The following is a 21524-nucleotide window of genomic DNA, read 5'->3' as shown; positions in this document are numbered from 1 at the left end:
GTTATTCTGAACAGTCAGCATGTGTTCAGAAGAGGGAGGTCGTGTTTTACTAACATACTGGAATTCTATGAGGAGGCAACAAAAGGATATGATCAAAGTGGAGCTTATGATATTATTTATCTGGACTTTCAGAAAGCATTTAATAAGGTGCCACATAAGAGGTTGGGCATCAAATTAAAAGAAGTGAGAGTTCAGGGTGATGTTTTTAGATGGGTGCAGAATTGGCTCAGACACAGGAAGCAGAGGGTGATGGTGCGAGGAACCTCATCAGAACTGGCCAATGTTAAGAGTGGTATTCCAAAGGGGTCAGTGCTAGGGCTGCTGCTATTTTTAATATATATAAATGATTTAGATAGGAATATAAGTAACAAGCTGGTTAAGTTTGCAGATGATAACAAGGTGGATTAGCAGATAATTTGGAATCCTTTATATCATTACAGAAGGACTTGGATAGCATACAGAATTGGGCAGATTTGTGGAAGATGAATTTTAATGTCAGTAAATGTAAAGTATTACACACAGGAAGTAAAAATGTTAGGTTTGAATACACAATGGGCGGTCGGAAAATCGAGAGTATACCTTATGAGAAGGATTTAGGAGTCATAGTGATAGGAGACTCTAAACTATCAACTTCCCAACAGTGTTCAGAAGCCATTAAGAAGGCTAACAGAATGTTAGGTCATATAGCACGATGTGTGGAGTACAAGTCCAAGGAGATTATGCTCAACCTTTATAATGTACTGGTGAGGACTCATCTTGAGTACTGTTTGCAGTTTTGGTCTCCAGGCTACAAAAAGGACATAGCAGCGCTAGAAGAGGTCCAGAGAAGAGCGACTAGGCTGATTCCAGGGCTACAGGGGTTGAATTATGAGGAAAGATTAAAAGAGCTGAGCCTATACAGTTTAAGCAAAAGAAGATTAAGAGGTGACATGATTGAAGTGTTTAAAATTATGAAGGCAATTAGTACAGTGGATTGAGACTGTTATTTTCAAATGAGTTCATCAAGAACACGGGGACCAGTTGGAAACTTGTTAAGGGTAAATTTCACACAAACCTTAGGAAGTTTTTCTTTACACAAAGAACAATAGACACATGGAATAAGCTACCAAGTAGTGTGGTAGACATGTAAGACGTTAGGGACTTTCAAAACTCAACTTGATGTTTTCTTGGAAGAAATAAGTGGATAGGACTGGCGAGCTTTGTTTTGGCTGAATGGCCTGTTCTCGTCTAGAGTGTTCTAATGTTCATTCTACGTGTGTTTGTATGTGTATAATGCTTTATGACTTAAACGATGTGTTTATAGGTATATGAATTGTTACCATACTATCAATTTCCTTTCGTATGTAATTTTGTTTACAGCTTTTTTTTTTTAAAAAACATTTCTGAAGTTAACTTGTTATTTGAAGTGGTCTATAGTCCATGTATGTTTATTGCCTAAAGAACAATGTTTCGATTTGATATAAACTGGATAACTCTTTGGATAACTACCAGTTCTTTGTGTAGATTTTTGCTTTTATTACAAATTCCATAAGTTTCATAGACAACTATTTTTTTCATTTCTTTAGTTTTATTCCAGGCATGGTTCCTGAGACCATTCTAATGTTTACATGTACAAAAATATAAACACTTGGGTTGTACTATTATCTGTGTGCCATCTAGGGCTGAAGCACTGTTACAAAGCTGATTTCAATCCATTTGTCTCAAAATGCATTTCTTCACGGTTGACATATTCTAAAGAATGCTCATCTAGTACTAAATGTGTTTTCCCAACTATAGTGACATAAAAGACCTTTTAACTTGCAGTAACACTTTATTTTAGTCACACAAAACACAGTGCATTGTTCATCAGAATTTTGACCCCCTTTGGCCAGAATAAGGCCATGTGTTTAGGCTTCACAACAGCCTGATGGTGGTCAGCACTTCAGGCTTTTTGTTGTTGTTAAAGTTCATTGTGTAAATCAAAATTTGCCATTAATACCTGTGACCCAGTTCTTCATTCTCTTATTATCCGAGTTCAGATTCTGGCACTAACAAAACAGAATAGGAAAGCTATTCTTTGCTGACATTGTAATGAAATTTGCAGGCATACGTTTGTGAAGAAGCCTGAGGCTGCACCTGAACTGAATGTTCAACCTACATGAGTCTCAGAATAAATTTTAATTATTGGTATGAAACTTTCATTCTGCTGAAGAAAATACAACTTTAAAAAGCCACCATTTAAAGTTAAATGAGAAAGGAACTGTAATATTAATAAACCAAGTAAGAAATTTTATTATATATACTAAGCAATAAATGTAAAAGATTCAATTAAATTTTATTCGTATGTAGTATAGTTGAAAATTAAACCTCTTGTATGTAACAAAACAAACAAAATCCATCATAATGATAGTACTGGGAGAACTGGCAGGCTGCAGTTGTCAGGGGCAAAAGTTTGACACTGGATTTACTTCTCCAGATGTCATTGTGGGTGTAGTGAAAATATGTTTAAGTGGCACCTTTCAAGAACATATTTAATAAAGACATAAAGGAAAAGTCAAGGCAAAGGGTTACAATAATTGGATTCAGTTAAGAAAAATGTCTGACAGTTACTGAAGAGTACTTGGCTTAAAAATATCAAAAAGGGACTTGAGCATTACCTAGAACTGACAGCAAGAAGTGATTCTGAGGGCTCTCAGAATTTTTTTCAAAATAGAGTTTTGTTTTTTTTTTGGGTTTTTTTTTTGGAAGTTTCTAGGTCTTTTCTGATGTTATAAAGTACTGGTGATGACCAAATATGTCTTCATTCCGGCCATAGCACAATGGAAAAAGCTAGTATGTACACATGACTGTAAGACAAGAACCTAGCAACTCCACTGATCAATAAGGAAAAACCACCTACCAATGAAAATGTCGGATTTCGATTACATGATTTAAATACTGCAACTGTGTGATTGAAATGGCAGATGTTGTTGATTTGTTAGAAAAAACATATGTATGTGAAGCTCAGGAAAAATAAAATCTAGAGATTAATTATAAGGGCGACATCATTTTCTCAATTTGCCGTAAACTTGAAAGATATGACATACTAGGTTTTTCCATAGTTGGTAAGGGCTACCCCAGAAGTAAAACCATCTTGAAAGTGAAAGGTGTCGATCTTTTATTGGTTTTGTTGCTGGTATGTAGCAGAAAATGGTAACGCAAAATGTGAAAATGATTACTTACCACTTGTATGTTGTTTTTCAGGTGTGTGAAACTTTTATAATTTAAATAATATAGAAGGGAATACAAAAGGTAGACGTTTTGTATTATAGATTTGTAGTATTTAATGTTAAGTTCTTGAAGGTTAATTTTACATGAGAATTTTCTGCTAGAAATGTGACCCTCTATTGCTTATTTTTATATTAATTATCAGTGCACATGTCTTTAATGTCATAAAAGAATGGACCCCCCGACAAATAATGCCCAGGACTGTGGCAAGTTGATGAAAAAGATTTGGGAGCAACCAACTAACCTATTAAGCCAGAAGAATGGTCATTAAACCCTTGATATGATGATGATGATGATACACAATTTAATGTGGGTTAATTAATACTGTTTTCATGATGAATGGCCTCTGTTAACACTGATTTTACTTGCATCTTTCATTCATCCAATAGTAAGCTAGGCACTGAGTTTTTATCCATCCAAAATTTTACTGGAAGGCTTTTATATGAGAGAACCATTAAATCATACATAGGATCTTGATGAACAAAATATTCAAGTGGAAATTCTTTACTAAGTAATACTGTGTAATTTGTTGAGAACAAAATAATATAACAATGGTCTATGGAAAGGAAAATCATCAACCCATTGAGGGATGGATTCAACATCATACTGAAAAGTGTTGAAAATTGAAATCACAGGCTGATCCAACTTGTTGTGAATTTATTTACGGCACCTGATAATGTGACTCAGTAGTGTGAATGGCACCCATGTGCCTGTATGCACTCCCAACAACGTTCGAGACATGCTGCTGATGAGATGGTGTCCTGTAGGATCTCCTCCCAGACCAGGATCTGGGCATCAGAGAGCTCCTGGACCGTTTCTGACGCTACTTTGTAGCATCATATGCACTAATATATAATATCCCAGAGGTTTTTAATTTGATTCAGGTCTGGGGAACATGCAGGCTATGCAGTGGTTTCAATGCTTTCGTCATCCAGTAACTGCCTTCACATTCTGGTCATATGAGGCTGGGCATTTTCCTGCACCAGGAGGGACCCAGGGCCCACTACATCAGTATAAGGTTTGAAAATGGCTCAGATTTTTTCACGCCGGTACCTAACAGCAATCGGGGTACTGTTGCTTAGCACGTGGAGGTCTGTGTGATCATCCAAGGATGTACCACCTGAGACTATCACTGATCCACCGCCAAATTGGTCAAGCTGGATGGATGATGTTGCAGGCTGAATAATGTTCACCATGGAGTCTCCAGATTCTTTCACATCTGTCATACGTGCTCAGTGTGAACGTTCTCTCATCTGTTCAGAGAATGGGGCACCAGAGGCAGAACTGCCAAATGCAGTTTTCTCTAGCGAATGCCAATTGAGCCGTGGGGTGATGGGCTGTGAGTACAGGTACCACAAGAGGATGTCGGTCCCTCATACCACCCTCATGGAGTTTGTTTCTGACAGTTTGATCAGATCCATACACACTAGTAGCCAGTTAGAGGTCATTTTGCAGGGCTCTGGCAGTGTTCCACTTGTTCCTCCTCGTACCTGTCCTGCTGCTGGGTTGATGCCCTTCCAAAGCTCTGTCCAGCTTTCCTCATGTAGCTGGCCGTCTCCTTGTATCTCCTCCATCATGTGAGACATGGCAAACCTTCTTGTGATGACACATACTGCATCATGTTAACAGTAGTGACAAGGACAAAACTAGAAACAAATCGGTGAGGAAGGATAAGAGAGAAATTGTCTATGGCCACCGCCTGCCAATCCGTTCCCTTTTTCGAGGTTGCCTTGCTGTTGCCTCTCCAATGTAGCTGTTGTAGGTTTCATTTGCACCAAACCAGATGAAGTGAATTCACAATTGGTTATGCTTCCTAACTGAACCATTTAATATCCCTGTACCTGAATTGACTTGGTGTTAGACTGTGATGATTATAAGTGTTGCCTTAATTTTTGAGCAGTCTATATAAGAAATTGTAAATCAGGCTCTTTTTCCTTAGGAGACTGTGTTCTTTTAATGTGTGTAGTATCCTTCACATCTTCTGTAACTCTGTGATGGCCAGTGTGATTTGTTATGTTGTGATATGCTGAACTGGTAACATCACTTCAAGAGGGGCCCACCGAATCAACAAGCTAATTAAAAGGGCAAACTCAGTTATAGAACATACTTTGAACCCCCGGAGGTCGTAGTGAAGATCAGTTTAGGGAGCATGCACTGGTACAGCACATTGCCACACCCACCACATGACAAAACACTTCGAGGTCCCAGTTGGCAACCCCCCAGGCATACATGCAGGCCAGTCCCACACTTCCAGAAGTGACCATCTATCTGCCGCACCCAGGTGTTACGTAGATGTCCCTTTGGCCTGGTCTAGCCACTTTTGACTCATTTTATTCGACAAAATCAAACCAATGGTACCCAAAGATTCTCAGAAAAGACACAATACTGAAGGAGCTTGGTCTTCATCTCAGGTCACTGGATAGCGTCCATGTCTCAAAAACCATATAGCAAAACAGGATGCACCAGGACTCATTTATCCTTTTGCAGAGATATTGGTATAGTCACAGACCTCATGACCCATCATGCTCTCCCACTCCATCTAGTGACTTCATAGGAAATCTCACCAGAGAAATAAAAGTTGCTGCCAAGGTAAGTAAACCCCTCGACGAGGGACATACTCTCCACAGGCAGACACACTGCTGTGGGCTGTACCCAAGAGGTCGTTAAAGGCTTGGATCTTGTTTTTTTTTCTAGGGCACTCACAAGCCTGGACACTCGGACTCCCCACTCAGTCTCTCAAGAACTCCAATAAAAGCCTCCATTGACTCTGCAAAGATCACAGCATCATCATGCAAAGTCAAGATCAGTAAATCTTTCTTCACCAACAGATGCCCCACAGCTGTTTGACCCCGTGACCCTGCCCAACATCCAGGCTGTGCAAGCATTGAACGATGCAGGAGCAAAGATACACCCCTGACTTATCCCAGAATCAACTGTGGAAAAATGCAGAGGTTCTGCCTCCACTCTGTACAGCACTCACAGTACCAGTGTACAGTTCAGAAATGATATCCAGCAATTTCTAGGGGATCCCTTGATGTTTCAGGATGTCCCACAGGGCAGCTTTATCAACTGAGGTGAACACTTTTATGAAAACTGTTCAAAGGCAAAGGCTGCAAAGAATCTCAGCCTCTATTGGCGTTTGAGGTCATTGACAGCCCTCGATGCCAGGATGTGGTCTGTGGTAGACTTATTGGGCATAAAACCAGACTGCTCCGGTCACTGGCAGGGGAGCAGGTGATCGTGAATCCTATTTAGGATGACCCTAGCAAGGACCATGCCAGGCACAGAGAGCAGTGCTTTCCCCCTATGGGGGGAAGCAAAAGAGAGAATTAAAACAGTGCCATTATGAACAGTGTTGCACATCCCTTCTCAGACACACTCACATTGAGTACTTTGTTTTAAAGGAAGGTGAAACCTCCGGTGATTGGATAAATCCTTTCCAATTACAGAACTAATGACTGCTGATAGGTTTGTTATTTTCTCTGTTGAAGCTGTCACTTGTTAAAAAATAGCTCTTTATTCAAACTTGGGTGTCCATTTGGTGCCTTTTTGTCTAAAAGGTCTTCTGCAGAAATGTCGTTTCAACTCTTCTTTGCACTGTTTTGAACAGGTGAAGTACATCATCCTGATCCTGGTACAGAAAGAGTTATAGTTAAGCCATTTCCTCAAGAATGCTGATTGGGAGTGAAGCTGAAGTTCTACATTTCTGTTAAATCTGATTCCTTAACAAGCCTTGTGTGTCATGGAAAAGCCTAGCACAGTGGGCAATGACCATTTTCTCCTACACAGCAACCACACAAATATAAAAAAAAATGCAAAAATATATCCCATCATGCAGAAACCAAACACAAATTTAAAATTAAGACTATATAAATAAAAATATAAGAGAAAAAGATGTAAACCTGTGTTCTCTGCATCTCACAATCTTGAGGATTAAAGTAGAAAGATGATGTAGTTTAGGAAAGTGCAAATAATTTAATGGGCAAAGCTGCATGCAGGGTTTTAGTTTCATTTGAATATTTAAATATAAAATGTGGTATCTGAAAATGGATAATAACACAGTATTGCTTACATTAAAGCACTGATATTGTTCTCATTTTGTTTTTACCTGTAGATATGTGCAGTTTGTTTGGAGGAATTTAAACAGAAAGATGAATTGGGAATATGTCCATGTAAGCATGCTTTCCACAGAAAGTAAGTACGAAATAAACATGTATTTAATTACAAATAGAGGCCTTTTCATTATCAATATGATGTTATGTGTCCTTTTCTCAGATTAAAAGAAAATGTTTTCTAGTACTTTGTCTTCAGAAGTCTTGCAGTTAGGGTGTTTATCTTTAATTGTTCTTAAGATATTTTCAAATGATTTTAAAGAATGAGTGAGCAAATTTGTAACATTTTTAAATTAGAACAATTGAAATAATTACATCAACAAAATATCAAAATTATTGAGGTATTTAGTGTAGAAATTTTTTTTTTTTTTTGGTTGTTGAAGCATGAATATAGCGAGGTCAGGTTCTAAAATCTATTGATAGGCATCAGGCAGGCAATACTTTTAGAGATGGTCATTGCTTGGCATGGACTCACATCATTGGCTTCCTTGGTACAAAAGCTGAGTCATGGCAATGTAGAGCATACCAGTGTTGTTTTATATTCAAATAGCAAAGAGTGTGTAAGGTAAGTATCGAGACAGCAGGAGAATGGAGCAGGGCGTGACACACATAAAGGAAAACATATTTAATAAAGGCCTGCAAACACTAGAGTTGAACAACCACTCAACAAATGGGAAGATCAAATGTCCGGGAAATTGAGAGGGATATGGTACTACGGTGGTTTTTTGTTAAGACATGCCCAGTGTGGCAGTAGATTTGTTTTCCTTGTTTATTTTGTACTTCTTTTTGTATTTACAGTATTTACAAATGTGATATTTTTGGAAGTAATGAATGATTACCAGACAACATATCCAAGACTCAATTTTATTCTGTACAGGTCCATAATCTGTTATTTGCAAGTCCAAATGAGAAAAGCCTCGAAAACCGCATTTTGTGTTTCTTTAAAGTTCACATCAATACCTTTTAACGCCTTGAAGATCAAGAAGTTTTTCAAGTGATAATTTTTGTCAGCTCTATTTAAATGAATGGACTGACTGCAGCCTGCTCTAAACCTATTAAGTTTCTTGTAATATGTTAATAAAGAATTAAAATCAAAATCATAACACTGGTAATACTGACAAAACTTGTAATTGACTGAAAATGAAATGCTTTCTTGAAATAAACAGAAAAGCCTTCAACATGCTCATTTGAATATTTGTTGCTATCCCTCCCAGACTGAATCTAATGGGTTTTGGATGTCGAAAGCAATCACCATGAAGTGGATGTGTGCTTACCAATATGAACCGTTCTTTGCAAATAAGGTTAAAGAGGACTTTGGCTTTTGTGCTGAGCAAAAACACCAAAACAATTAATTTAACTCTAGCAATTCATATAACTAAATAATGAAATGCATTTTACTTTTCATTCAGATTTAATATCATTCTGCAGCTTGTCCACTTTTGTTAAAGTTTCTTTCCTTTGCAGAAACACTGTTCAATCCCTAGAACATATCTTGTTATGGCTTGAAGTTCCAGGTTACCATAACCATTTGAAGGTGCATGTGCTCTGTCCTATAGTGTCCCACAGCCTGTGTATGTTCTCGTAACCTAAAAATAAACAGCAAAGTGGAAGCCGAGTTGTTTCATGCAGATAGACAGACTTGACATTGACAGAAAAATATGAAAACATTTTGTATTAGTTTTTCTCCCTACATGCCCATAGAACTCTATTCACAAAACCTTATTGCAACAAAGATTTTGAATAAAAGTTATATTATGGAGGACAATCAATGAGTTAAAAACCCAAGCTCAATTGATAATGGACAGAAAGTTGATATGTATTTCTGGATTTAAAAATGTAATATTATGATAAAATAAAAATCAGAAATGTAACAGTTATTTCCTATTATATTTAAATTGGGAAAGCAAGAACGTGTTTAATGTCGAAAGGCAGATCAGTGGGGATGCCTGTTTTAATGAGTAATTTCATAAGGCATTCAGGAATGCGAATAGACTAATACCTGCTTTTAGGGATCGTGCAAGAAAAACATGTCATGTTTAGAGTAATATAATGTGGAAATTAGTGTGAGGAAAAGCAATCGCCTGTTAGTTTAAATTTAGTTATCAGGTTTAGCAATCAAGTAAGTTTTTTTGTAATAAATTCAAAATTACATAAAGAACAACACGATTTGGCAGCCCCAACTGACATATGTATGTTTAGGTATAGTGTGATGCCCTTTGAGTGAGCAAGGTGACAGTTTTTGGGGAGTCTAAATAAAATTCATTAAAAAAAAAAAAAATTCCTTTAAAGTGCAGATTCTCTGCTTTGTAACAATCTCTATATATAAAATTCTTTTCTCGTTTGAAACGGAAATTTCGTATGATCACAGAACATATTATAATGCACTCGCGTTTGAAACGCGGTAGACATTAATATGTTAAATTTCAAGGTTAGTATTCATTTACTGCTTCCTTTAATGGCATTTGCCACATGTGAAAAATTCACACTGCCTCTTTATTAACTGAAATTAAATCTTTTGTTTACTTCCCTAGCTGTTAACCAAGCAGTTTGTTTGCACTCAAAAAATAACTTTTGAATGAAGGGTTTGGGATGTGCCTTTCATCATAATAAAATGGTTGACTTCTGTTCAGTGTTTTATAACATTGTTAAAGTAAGCGAAAGTAATTTCATACAGTGCTTCTCATTAGTAAAGATTAAGTAGGATCAAAAGTGGAAAAAAAAAAGCTTTATTGGGATAACATAATATCTTGAAACTAACACCCAGCAAAATATTTACATAAAAATTAGTGCTGTTTTGGCTTATAAACTGAAGTAATGAAATCTATATTTGTAGACAGGTTTTTTGTGTTGGGAAAACAAATTACTGAAAAATTTCTGTTTAAAAAATGTCTTTGAATGAAGCCTTAAAAATAAACTACAAACAAGAAGTTTTAAGAGTGCCTTTATATGCTTAAAGTTTAGATTTGTATTGTTTTGTTCTTCTTGCAGGGCATTTTTATGACTAGTAACTCCTAGAATGCCTGTTTATCAGCAGCTGGTCTGAAAGACCTCTGTGTCTTATAGACAGTGACTTGTGCATTTTCCAGAGGCTGAGGTTCAAGGAATTACAGTTGCATCAAGTCAACCTCTTGTGGTGATTTTAGATTACAGGAAGATCGGGCAGTGTTTCATTACCAACAACCAGTTAACAATGAATAGAAAAACAATTAGTCATTCAAACAAAGATAGTGGATTTACTCAAGTGCTTTTTTTTCTTACTGTTCTCTTATGAAATAATATTATATAAATGATAAATAATGCATAATTCCCTCACCGTCTTCTAATTCTTTTGTATAATTTTTTGCGAGTAGATGCACTGTCCTGACATTTGTATGCCTCTTCTCATAAATCTTTGAAGGACAAGGCAGGTTTCTCTAATGACATGTGACCTGGAATTTGTTAATGGAAGCACATATTTACAGAGGTACTTATCAAGCTGGTCATCTAAAACAATACTTTAATTGCTGAAAATAAATCAGTAAACATTGAATGTGTGTTGTTTGTTAGGGCTTTTAAAACCACAGTAATGTTTATTAGTATAAAAATGGCCAGCATCACACTACATGACATTAAGTCAGAAAGCTTGTAACACTTGATTTTAGTTGCTTGGTCTCATCGTCTTGAGAATGTTAAGATAACATGGCTAAGGAATTATTGGGGACAATGAATTAAACAACTCCCGTGCAAATTCTCAACCCATTTTCAAGTTTACTATTTTGACACAAAACAGATTTCATGGTCAGCACGTTCAGCAGTCAGTTAGCATGAAGCATTTATTTTCTTCCATAATTCTGTAATGAATGGGAGGCGTCACATAGATAACAGTCTTGTAGAACTTTGGAGGCGGCACAAATGTCTGCTTGATCAAAAACATTAATTTTCTTTTAATTCTTTTTTTTTTCTGTAAATTTTCCTTTAATTTTTGAAGCGGCAATTGCTCTTTTCTCTACTTCCTTTTGTAGGCTTGATTGAGTTCTTTTCCGTGTGTGCATTGGATTCATTGTAATTCTAGCTGATCATAATTAGTTGTCTACACTTAAACACGGAGGAGCCCATCCCTATGGCATGCAATAAAATTAGATTTTTGTCATTGGCAGGTTGCAGAGCACTAATTACTGGGTTGCTGAGGCTGTCGCAATGAAGGCTACATATGAAAATTACTACAAACGTTGTGTACTGTGATAGAGCTTAAAGTGTAACCCACGTAGTGAAAGCACATATAACACACTTGAATGATATAGGGTGGTCCAGATCTAATTATGCAATTTTCATTATGCTATAACTTATTAAGTTTAGTACATAGAAAATCACCTGAAAAATCCCGGACCATCGAGAAGTGTGCGAACTGACGACATGAAGAATCGTCTTCACGCCAAACTGGAATCATCCCCGCATAAATCAAAGTCATCCAGACGATCTGGATCTGCATAATTAGATCCGGACCACCCTATATAGGAGTCAGTAGGATGCATTCTCCGGTTATAAGCAATTACTGTCCGGGTGTTTGACTCATTTACAATATATTCATACAGAGGGACACACTCTGAAAACAGCACATCAAAGGCCATGTTACAGGAGGTGTGAAATAATAAATTGATCTTGGGACAAATATAAAAACATAGAGAGATTTAGATTTAAAGCATTTGAATTAATTGTTTATTCCATATACAGATGCAGACATAAACCTTAACAGTAGCACATTTTACAAACCTGGGACTTTCCATCAAACCTGATTTGAAAAGTACATTGCTATGAAAACAGTTTTAAAGATTTTGTGTAAATGAGCATATCCTGAATTATCTTCATATTCACTAATTTGTGCTACACTGTTACAGTAATGTTTGAATTCACATTTTTTAGTATTGATATTAAACAGCATTAATTTTAAATTCTGAACAAAAACTGTAAATGAACTAAATTAGTACAAATTGTTATTCACAATGATATAATTTGTTGTAAATCCCACACTTAAATTACTGCAAAGAGTAATAGCAACTACACAAAAGAGAACTTAAATGAGTTGTTTTTTTTTTTTTACTTCACATTCATTTCAAATACTTGCATCAATCACTAAATACAAATAAGATATGAATGCAGACTTAAAGATTATTTTATGTTTTGCAGTTATGGTTTTATTTTTAGGTGTTACCCTGATATGCATATCCTTCTTTTTGAGAAAGAACAATAAAAATAGTTTTTCATATCTTCAGATAGCTAGTTTTGAAAGCAAAGATTGTTAAGATGAATATCCTCCCTAAGCTTCTCTTTTTATTTCAAAATATTCCATATACATCAATAAATAGTTTTTTAAGAAATTGGATTCAACCATAATCTCATTTATTTGGAATTTAAAACATCCACGTATCCAAAGAGCAACCCTACAAAGACCTAAGGCAGAAGGTGGCATGGCTCTACCTAACTTTCAGTTTTATTACTGGGCAGCAAATATACAAGCTATAAAAACATGGACACAAATAGATGAACATACACAGGCTTGGTCCACAATAGAAATAAAATCCACAGCACTTCTTTATTTTCCTTGCTTTGTCCCCCAATAAATGCAAGTTATCACCAATATACTAACAACCCAATTGTGCTTCATTCACTCAGAATATGGAACCGATGTAGGAAGTATTTTAAGATACTTCAAATCAGAAACTTTGGTAAACGGAACCTGCCCAAAAATATTGATCAGTCTTGAGGACTCGGACAGTATTTCTGCAATATAAAACTATTCTAGAGTCCCTCCCTTTCAAAGATCTAAGAGGACATTGGGGCAAAGGATGTCTCACTCAACATCTCAGAAAAGGCATGGAAGGTAGCAATGTGGGGAATTCAATCGAGCACCATATGTTCAAAGCATACAATTATTCAACTCAAAATTATATATCGAGCACATCAGTCTCGTTTAAAATTGTCCAAAATGTTTCCAGGGCAAGATCCAACCTGCAAATGTTGCAATCAAGATCCAGCCTCACTGGGCCACATGTTCTGGACCTGCTCCAAATTAACGTCATTCTGGCCCAAAATCTTTAAAAGCCTTTCAGACAGCCTTGGTGTTACAATCCCTCCTAATCCATTAACAGCTGTGTTTGGTGTACTCCCAGATGGGCTTAAAGAGGAGAAGGGCAAACAAACTGTAATTGCCTTTACTACACTATTGGCATGTAGACTTATCTTGCTTAACCGGAAGAATCCTAACTCTCCTATTCTATGTCAGTGAGTAACTGATGTTATATACTATTTGAAACTGGAAAAAATCAAATTTGTATTTAGAGGATCTGTGCAGAACTTTTTCAAAACCTGGAAGGATCTAATCAATAACATTTTAGAATAAGCTTTTAAAGCACAAAGGAAGCAGATTTTTTTTCTTCTCCATTTATTTTTATTAACTTATTAATTCATCTGTTTACTTATTTTTACTGGGTTTAAGTTTTACTCTGCTGGCTTAGCTCTCTTTCTCAGGGGTGGGGGTTGATTTGTTTTCAATCTTATTTTTGTAAAAATTGATTTATTTGTATGGAATGTTGTGTGCTTTCAATAAAACCAATAAAATAAAACAAAAAAAAAAACTTGAAAGCAAAGATCTGCCAACGACATTAGCAAATGTATTCCATCTTTCTGAGTTCATGCATGGAAGGTTTCTTACACATGTGGCAGTGGCTTTTTGATTTTTTTTTCTTCACAGTGCAACATAACATATAAGTTTAGAATTATTTTGGTCACATTCTGCAGTTTAAAGTTATTTATTAATTTAATGCTGTTTTAGTACAGCCTGTATTACTTTACTATTTAGGTTGTTTTGATCAGTATAGCTTAAAGATGGCTATTTATTTATGTATTTTTGCTATTGCTTACTTTTTCTCATTGTCCTGCTTAATTGTCACTTCCTTGTATAATAAATATGAATATGCTAATATGCCAGTAATGCAAATGATTCAAATATAATGTACCTTAATTACAAACACAAAGGACAGAACTGAAAGTCCACAAACGTAAAGGAAAACAACAATCTTGCCGCCTCTCTGAGTAAACAGGCCTTGGGTCATTTTTCATCCAGTGGGATAGCTTGTCCACTTTCCTCCCAACATTCAGGAAAGAAGCATTCATTTTTTTCATATTTGTTCTATTTTACTCTGGATGTTTTTTTTTAGGACATGCTTTCATAATCTGTAATGACTAATTTTCTAACCAATAGTGCATGACTATTAAAAAATATGGTTGTTGCCTGATTCAAAAAGGTATTATCTGTTAACTAGGCAAGTGGACTGTCATTATAATAATTGACCTTTGGCACTTACTCTTACTTAGAGAGAGAGTTAAATACATTAATTGTAATATTCCAGGAATTTTGGACCACCTTCAATTTACTGATTGTCATATCTGGTCCACAGAGAATGTCATGCCTTTTGTACTTCTTTCCATCGTGGCATACCTGAATAATATAACATGCTAGACCAGAATAAATTGTATATACTATAGCTCAACATTTAACATTGTTATTCCATCTGGACTAATCCCCAAGTTTGGTGCCACCACCTGCAATAGTATTTTAGACATCCTGGCTAAACCCAGCATGGAGAGCATTGCTTTATTCATACTGATTCTCAACATGAACTCTACCAAGTAGTGCACTAAGCTTTACTGCTTTGTTCTATCATTAACTTTGTTGATAACTCCAAAATCATAGATCTAGCCAACAGTAATGAGACAGCTTACTAAGAAGATCTGGTACCATTACAAAAATCTCCTTAATGCCACTAAAACCAAGTATCTGGTCCCTAAATGATTATTTAATGCAAGTATTATGTGATAATTCAAACAGTGCTCTATTTCACCTTTCACTTAAAATATAAGGAATTCTTCTGCAACTTCAGTTTCTATGTATGATCTTCAGCAGCAAAGCAGTTCAGCATAACTTCACTGAATGGCACCCGCACATCTCTTTTGGCACTTCCAACACTAAAGCCCTACTTGCTACATTACAAGTGTATGTAGCACTTCTAGCCAAGATGTATTATTGTTTTGTTTGTTTGTTCTAATATAATGACACTGAGACAACATTGATGGATTGTTGGGTAGGTAGGAAGTATATGCCATGATTTTGGTCATTTTAGGCAAATGGTGATGGTTGAACACACTCCATACTGACTCATTCAACCTTGTTAATTTAGGGTGATTTAAATTAAAGTGGTGAATGCTATAGCCTGATCAAGAGAGATTTTTAGTTGACTTCATACTTCAGAATTATGAGTGCATCAACTAGTTTAGAAAATAGATAAATGCTTACAATACCATGTTAACTGGGAAAAGTCTTATTTTATCTGCCTTTTTTGCTAAAAGTTCTCGTTCTTGTGGGCACTTTGACAATATTTTATCATGAAACAATACATTTGTTCTCAAACATAAATTGCCAGAAAAGAGTTGACCACTAACATCACTAGTGTAGTATTAAGCTGGTGGAACAATTAAGAATCCTAAGATTTAACACAGCTACGTGTGCTAAGCTGTCCATTTGCCAGATTGCCTCAAACCACCATATAGAAAAGGACTTTCCCTTTAGCTTCACATATATAAATAAGGTGTACTGTAAGTGCTTTGTAATCGAAAAATTACAAATAAATTGCATTAGCTTACGTAAAATCACAGTTTTGTGGTTACACAATTTAACATAGCTAGCAATATTTGAACAGCCTCTGATTTTTCACAATACACAATGGCAGTTCTGTGCAAGAGAAAAAACAATTAATTGCATCCAGTTGGTGGAGAAGAACTTGACCAGATATTACAAGAGGAGGATATTAATATTTTTCATCACTCTTACATTGTTGCGTTTTGATTCAAGATGATAGCAAAGGATAGGACAAAGTAATTAAAAATTTACGTACATGATGTAGTGTTGGTTCCACAAGTTGTCTTATCAGATGAGTTGCATATGGAAATATTGGGTCATGCAACTTCAATAAATTTATTAAAATAAATGTTTCATACTTCTCATCATCCAATTGACTTACTTAATTTTTTGCTTAACTGTTGTAAAAACTAAAATTTATAGGCCAAAATTATGGAAGTGTTTTGGGAATGCTCAGATGTCATACATAAGTGTTATGTAGTACTGTGCCTTATATTGCAAGACTTGTGATTTTAAACATGTTTTCTTCCAAAATGTAGCATTCAGATTTATTTGTTCTCTAATAACTTGCATGTTAACTATTTCTCATTTTCTTTGTCACTGTGTGCAGGTGTCTCATTAAATGGTTAGAGGTGAGGAAAGTGTGTCCACTCTGCAACATGCCCGTTCTTCAGTTAGCTCAACAACAAGGTGCACAAGAACATGGGCTACCACAGCAGCCTCTTCCAGGTGTTGAAAATCTGGTTTAGCAGAATGTCACACATGCAGAATAAATGCAAGAACAACATACACTATGTTCTGAACAGCTGAGTAATCTATGCAGAAACCCATGCAGTGTGACTATACCATTTCATCCTGCAAATCTCCTCAACTATTGAATATTTTGGAAGTCAAGCAGTATTGTTTCCTCAAAAGTGTGAGAGAAATTCTCTTAATACAGCTGCTTTTTTTGTTTGTTTTGTTTTATTCTTTAACACAACCAAAGCACTTTTTTTTTCTTTTGGGACACCAGCATAACAATATATATTTTATTTTGTATAAAGCACTTTATTAGGTTTTAGTACTAAATGCTTATGAACATAGCTGGCAAGGTCATTTTGTAATATATTATGTTTATAGTGTATACATTTTAGCAGTAGTTGATTGTGTACAGTGCCACAGCGGTTGTATGTTTTAAAGGGATTCTAGTCTTCTAAAGCAGGAGTTAAATGTTGGGAAATAATATCTACTTGAAGCTCAGTTTTGAGTGACAGCAAGTCATTGTTTATAACAAAACCATATTGTGCTAATTAATATAGCTGTATATGAATATTCTTTATTTTTCCACACTTTCCTTAACTTATATATGTTATGAACTTTTATTTGGCAGTACACACCCTTTGTTTTCAAAATTAATATTGATGTACTTGATCCAAGTATAGCAATATTTTTGCATTAAAATAACCTTCAACTTTTAAGATCATGAAAACTGGAGTAGTGGATGGGGTTTTAGTATATATAAACATGCTTTGTACCTGCATGGTGGTTTACTTTTCCTCAACTATACAACCACATGTTTAACTACATGAAAATTTTTTATTTATCTTAACATATCCTCAGCTTCAGGATTACCAACTTCTCTCTCTTATTGTGACCAGTGAATATAATTGTACAGGAAATAATTAGTATTCACTGATACTACAGCGACAGAGATTTACAAATTGTCAGGAAAAAACAAAAATATTTAATCGATAGGGTTAATTAGACAATTTTACAGAGCACACCAAAACTCAGCCTCAAACCTGAAATTTTAAAATTTGAAATAAGTATTTCTGTTGGGGAACGTGAAGTATTTCCTTTATTGCTGATATAGATTAGATAAATCCCAAACTGAATATATGCTTTGGCCTCCCTAAAAACCAGTGCAATACTGGCACATATTCACGTCATGACATGACATAGTGAACGTGAAATATAAATAAGAATCCATTCCAATAAAACAAATGCTAAAAACACACCAAAGTGAAACGTAAATTGTTTGAGATCCTCACACAGCCACTTAACAGTGTGTCACTGCTCCTTAAAGACAGTCAAGTAGGGATCATATTTTTACAGCTCTTACATGCATGGTTTCTCTGATTTGGTTATAACTGGGGTATTATTAGTGGTTTGTTAAAAATTGATCAGCATGCCAGATAATTACCCAGTGATGCTTGCTGTTCAGAACAACCACACAGGTAGCATTTAAATTGTAGAGTGAGACTGCTTAAAGATTCTGTATTCATCCCCAGAGATGAGATGGTATGGTATGGAACGGAACTGTGTGAACTGTAGGTGCCTAGTGAAGTAGTTTTACATATTCAAAAGTATTATCTTATACAAAGATTCACATACACTAAATAATATATACAGTAATCCCTCCTCGATCGCGGGGGTTGCGTTCCAGAACCCCCCGCGATAGATGAAAATCCGCGAAGTAGAAACCATATGTTTGTGTAGTTATTTTTATATATTTTAAGCCCTTGTAAACTCTCCCACACTGTTAACATTATTAAAGCCCTCTAGAAATGAAATAACACCCTTTAGTCAAAAGTTTAAACTGTGCTCCATGACAAGACAGAGATGACAGTTCTTTCTCACAATTAAAAGAATGGAAATAGATCTTCTCTTCAGGAGCAGAGAATTTCAGAGAGAGAGAGAGCGCCTGCAAAGAAAAGCAAACAATCAAAAAATCAATACTTGTGCTTTTAAGTTTGCCGTGGCATTTTTTAGAGGAGCGTCAGTATCTTCTAAGCAAACAGCCCCTCTGCTCACATCTCCTCCGTCAGGCGCAAAGAACGTCAGAAAGATAAAGAGCGAGATTAAAGCAAACCATCAAAAAATCAATAAGTGTGCTTCTGTAAGCACCGCGATAAAGCGGCATTTCTTAGAGGTGCGTCTGTATCCACTAGGCAAACAGCTTCTGTGCAAACAGCACCTCTGCTCACAGCCCCTCCGTCAGGCGCAGAGAATGTCAGAGAGGGTGAGATAGAGACAAGCAAACAATCAAGCTACGTGCGGGATGCATATCTTATAGCATTGAGGAGTTTTAGTTAATATGTAATACATGCTCTGATTGGGTAGCTTCTAAGCCATCCGCCAATAGCGTCCCTTGTATGAAATCAACTGGGCAATCAAACTGAGGAAGCGTGTAGCATAAATTAAAAGAGCCATTGTCCGCAGAAATCAGCGAACCAGCGAAAAATCCGTGATGTATATTTAGATGTGTTTACATTTAAAATCCGCGAAAGTCGAAGCGCGACATAGCGAGGGATTACTGTAATTTGTCTTGTAACCTGAGGAGTTTTGCTGTTGGTTGTTTGATTTATGCCTTTAAATTGTCATAGTAAGTGAATTCCTAAAGCAGTACTTTCACAAACACAGATTTTAAAGGTCACAGTAAATATTATGTTAAATTCTGGACCAATGGAATATATGCAAGCACTAATTTAAAATTAGCTTGTTGTTTGTAACAGCGGATGGATGCAGCAGTATTGTTGTCTGTTACATTGGGATCATTGAAATATAATTTTTCCAAATCATATTATGTCTGTATTAGGTCTGTCTTTCTTTATTCTCTTAGAAGAATATAGTAGGACTTTAGAACATGTTAAAATGAGTATGCAATGGCTGACAACACGCAAATACATGATCACAAAAATTATTTAATTTTCCCAAAAACTCATTACCACAATGCAGGGTCACAGAGTACCGGTGCCATTCCATTCTATATTAACACAAAGCTGGAATCAACTCTGAGCAGTGTATTGACCCACAATAATATGAAGAAAAGCGCAAACATCATACAGGCTATGGTCAGCCCTGAGATTTCAACTCAAGTCTGAAGCTGTGATGCCTTAGGTCTAACCACTGTTCCATTGTGCCTGTACCCAGTCCTAACAATGTATTTCCAACATCAGTGACAGTTCCTGTATTATCTTATCAGTTGACAAGTAGTTTACTATTATTATAGTACACAATGAAAGTTATCACATAAAAATGCAAATATTTTCCTGTTAGCTAATGGCCAAGTATCAAAGTATATTTGCCATACCTTTAATTTTGATATATCTACTATAGATTTAACCACATTGCTAATGTGTTATGTGTGACATGTGTTAACTGCAGAAACCATTTATATACTCAGAATTTTCTACACTGAGTGGGTGTTGCTTTGAGTTTAAATACATTTACTGATGGTTAGGATATAAAACACTGACAACCTAGAAATGAAGAGGAAGGACTTGAGTGTTCAGTAAGTGATATTTCAAATACTTGTTTTGAAAAGCAGTGTGTTTACTGTTGAAGTTGCAATATTTGGAAACTCGTGCATTAATTTTGGAATGACACAGCTAATAGTACACACCGAGCTCAGGTTTTTCATATTTATAAAGCACTAGCAGCTCTTCATAAAGTGTACCACATATCATGTAATATCAAAAGAAAACTGCTACAGACAGCTGGTGATACCGAAGCATCATAATGTTCCACGGTGACTGTCTATGGATTGTTACATTTACAATCAATCAAAGACGTTTAGTATTTTAAGTAAAGTTGTTTTGCTCCTTGGAAACGATAATTGGATAATATTTTAGCTTCTTCATGATCATTTAGAAAATGCTGTCTGTACTTCGCTTTTCTTAATCTTGTTTTTAAAGTCGACATTTAGGTCACCTGCCTTAAAGTTCCATATAGTGTTTTTTAGGAGAGCCCAAGTCTAATACATCATTAACCCAGAAGGACTTTAGAATGTCTATGTTGTTTTTTTTCCTGGAGTGTTTCTCTCATTTCCTTGCAAATTGTGATAATGTTAATTAATTCTGTTATTTTTTGGTGTTTGAAATTAATTAGTGTTTTAGAAGAATTGTCTCAGATCGGTACTGATTTATAAAATGAACACCATTGTCTGACTTGAGAACAATGTCATGTTTTTATAAATTTAGAATGGGAAATATAATGAAAATTACAGATGACAAACATTTTAGTTCCAGTTCTATTTACATAATTTGCTTGTGCTGCTTACCATGCCAGCACTTTTTACAACTTCAAGAATAATCAAGTGTTTTTTATTTTTTGTTAAACAAGTAACTGTATCAATCTTGTTTAGTTTTTATCTCGACATTTAGTGAAATTTAATAAATATGAAGCCTCTCCCCTTTTTACTATTTCAACACAGTCCTGCTCTAACCACCCAGTAAGAAAGTTTTTGAATTTAAGGGCCCTTAACTGTACAGTTACTGTATATACTGTCCTCGGTTTCCATTTTCAGCTATTGTATTTCTAAGCAAATTTACTGTGAACAGTGCATGGTGCATTCATGAATATTTTGGAGTAATAATGCAAAGGCAACTAACACATTTACAACAGCATAACAGTTTCTTTTGTCAGAACTGATTTTTTTTTTTTTTTATTTAATTTTACAAAATCATACTTGAATAATAATTGGGTCTCTTTGTGATTGTGATGCTGTCTTTACA

General features: G+C 35.6%; 1 protein-coding gene across 3 annotated transcripts in view; it reads left to right on the top strand.

The window, feature by feature from the left end:
* Nucleotides 1–18476, top strand: part of rnf24 (ring finger protein 24) — a 65121-nt gene extending 46645 nt beyond the window's left edge. For all 3 annotated transcript variants that reach the window (XM_039751816.1, XM_039751817.1, XM_039751815.1), the window contains exons 5-6: nt 7361–7440; nt 16640–18476. In XM_039751816.1, the coding sequence (XP_039607750.1) occupies nt 7361–7440; nt 16640–16778 (219 nt within the window). In that variant the 3' untranslated portion in view covers nt 16779–18476. The remainder of the gene's footprint in view (nt 1–7360; nt 7441–16639) is intronic.
* The last annotated feature ends 3048 nt before the right edge of the window (nt 18477–21524 follow it).

This window comes from Polypterus senegalus, chromosome 4, assembly GCF_016835505.1.
Source record: "Polypterus senegalus isolate Bchr_013 chromosome 4, ASM1683550v1, whole genome shotgun sequence".
Taxonomy (NCBI): Eukaryota; Metazoa; Chordata; class Cladistia; order Polypteriformes; family Polypteridae; genus Polypterus; species Polypterus senegalus.
The sequence above is the reverse complement of the archived record's forward strand: the minus strand, read 5'-3'. Positions and strand labels throughout refer to the sequence as shown.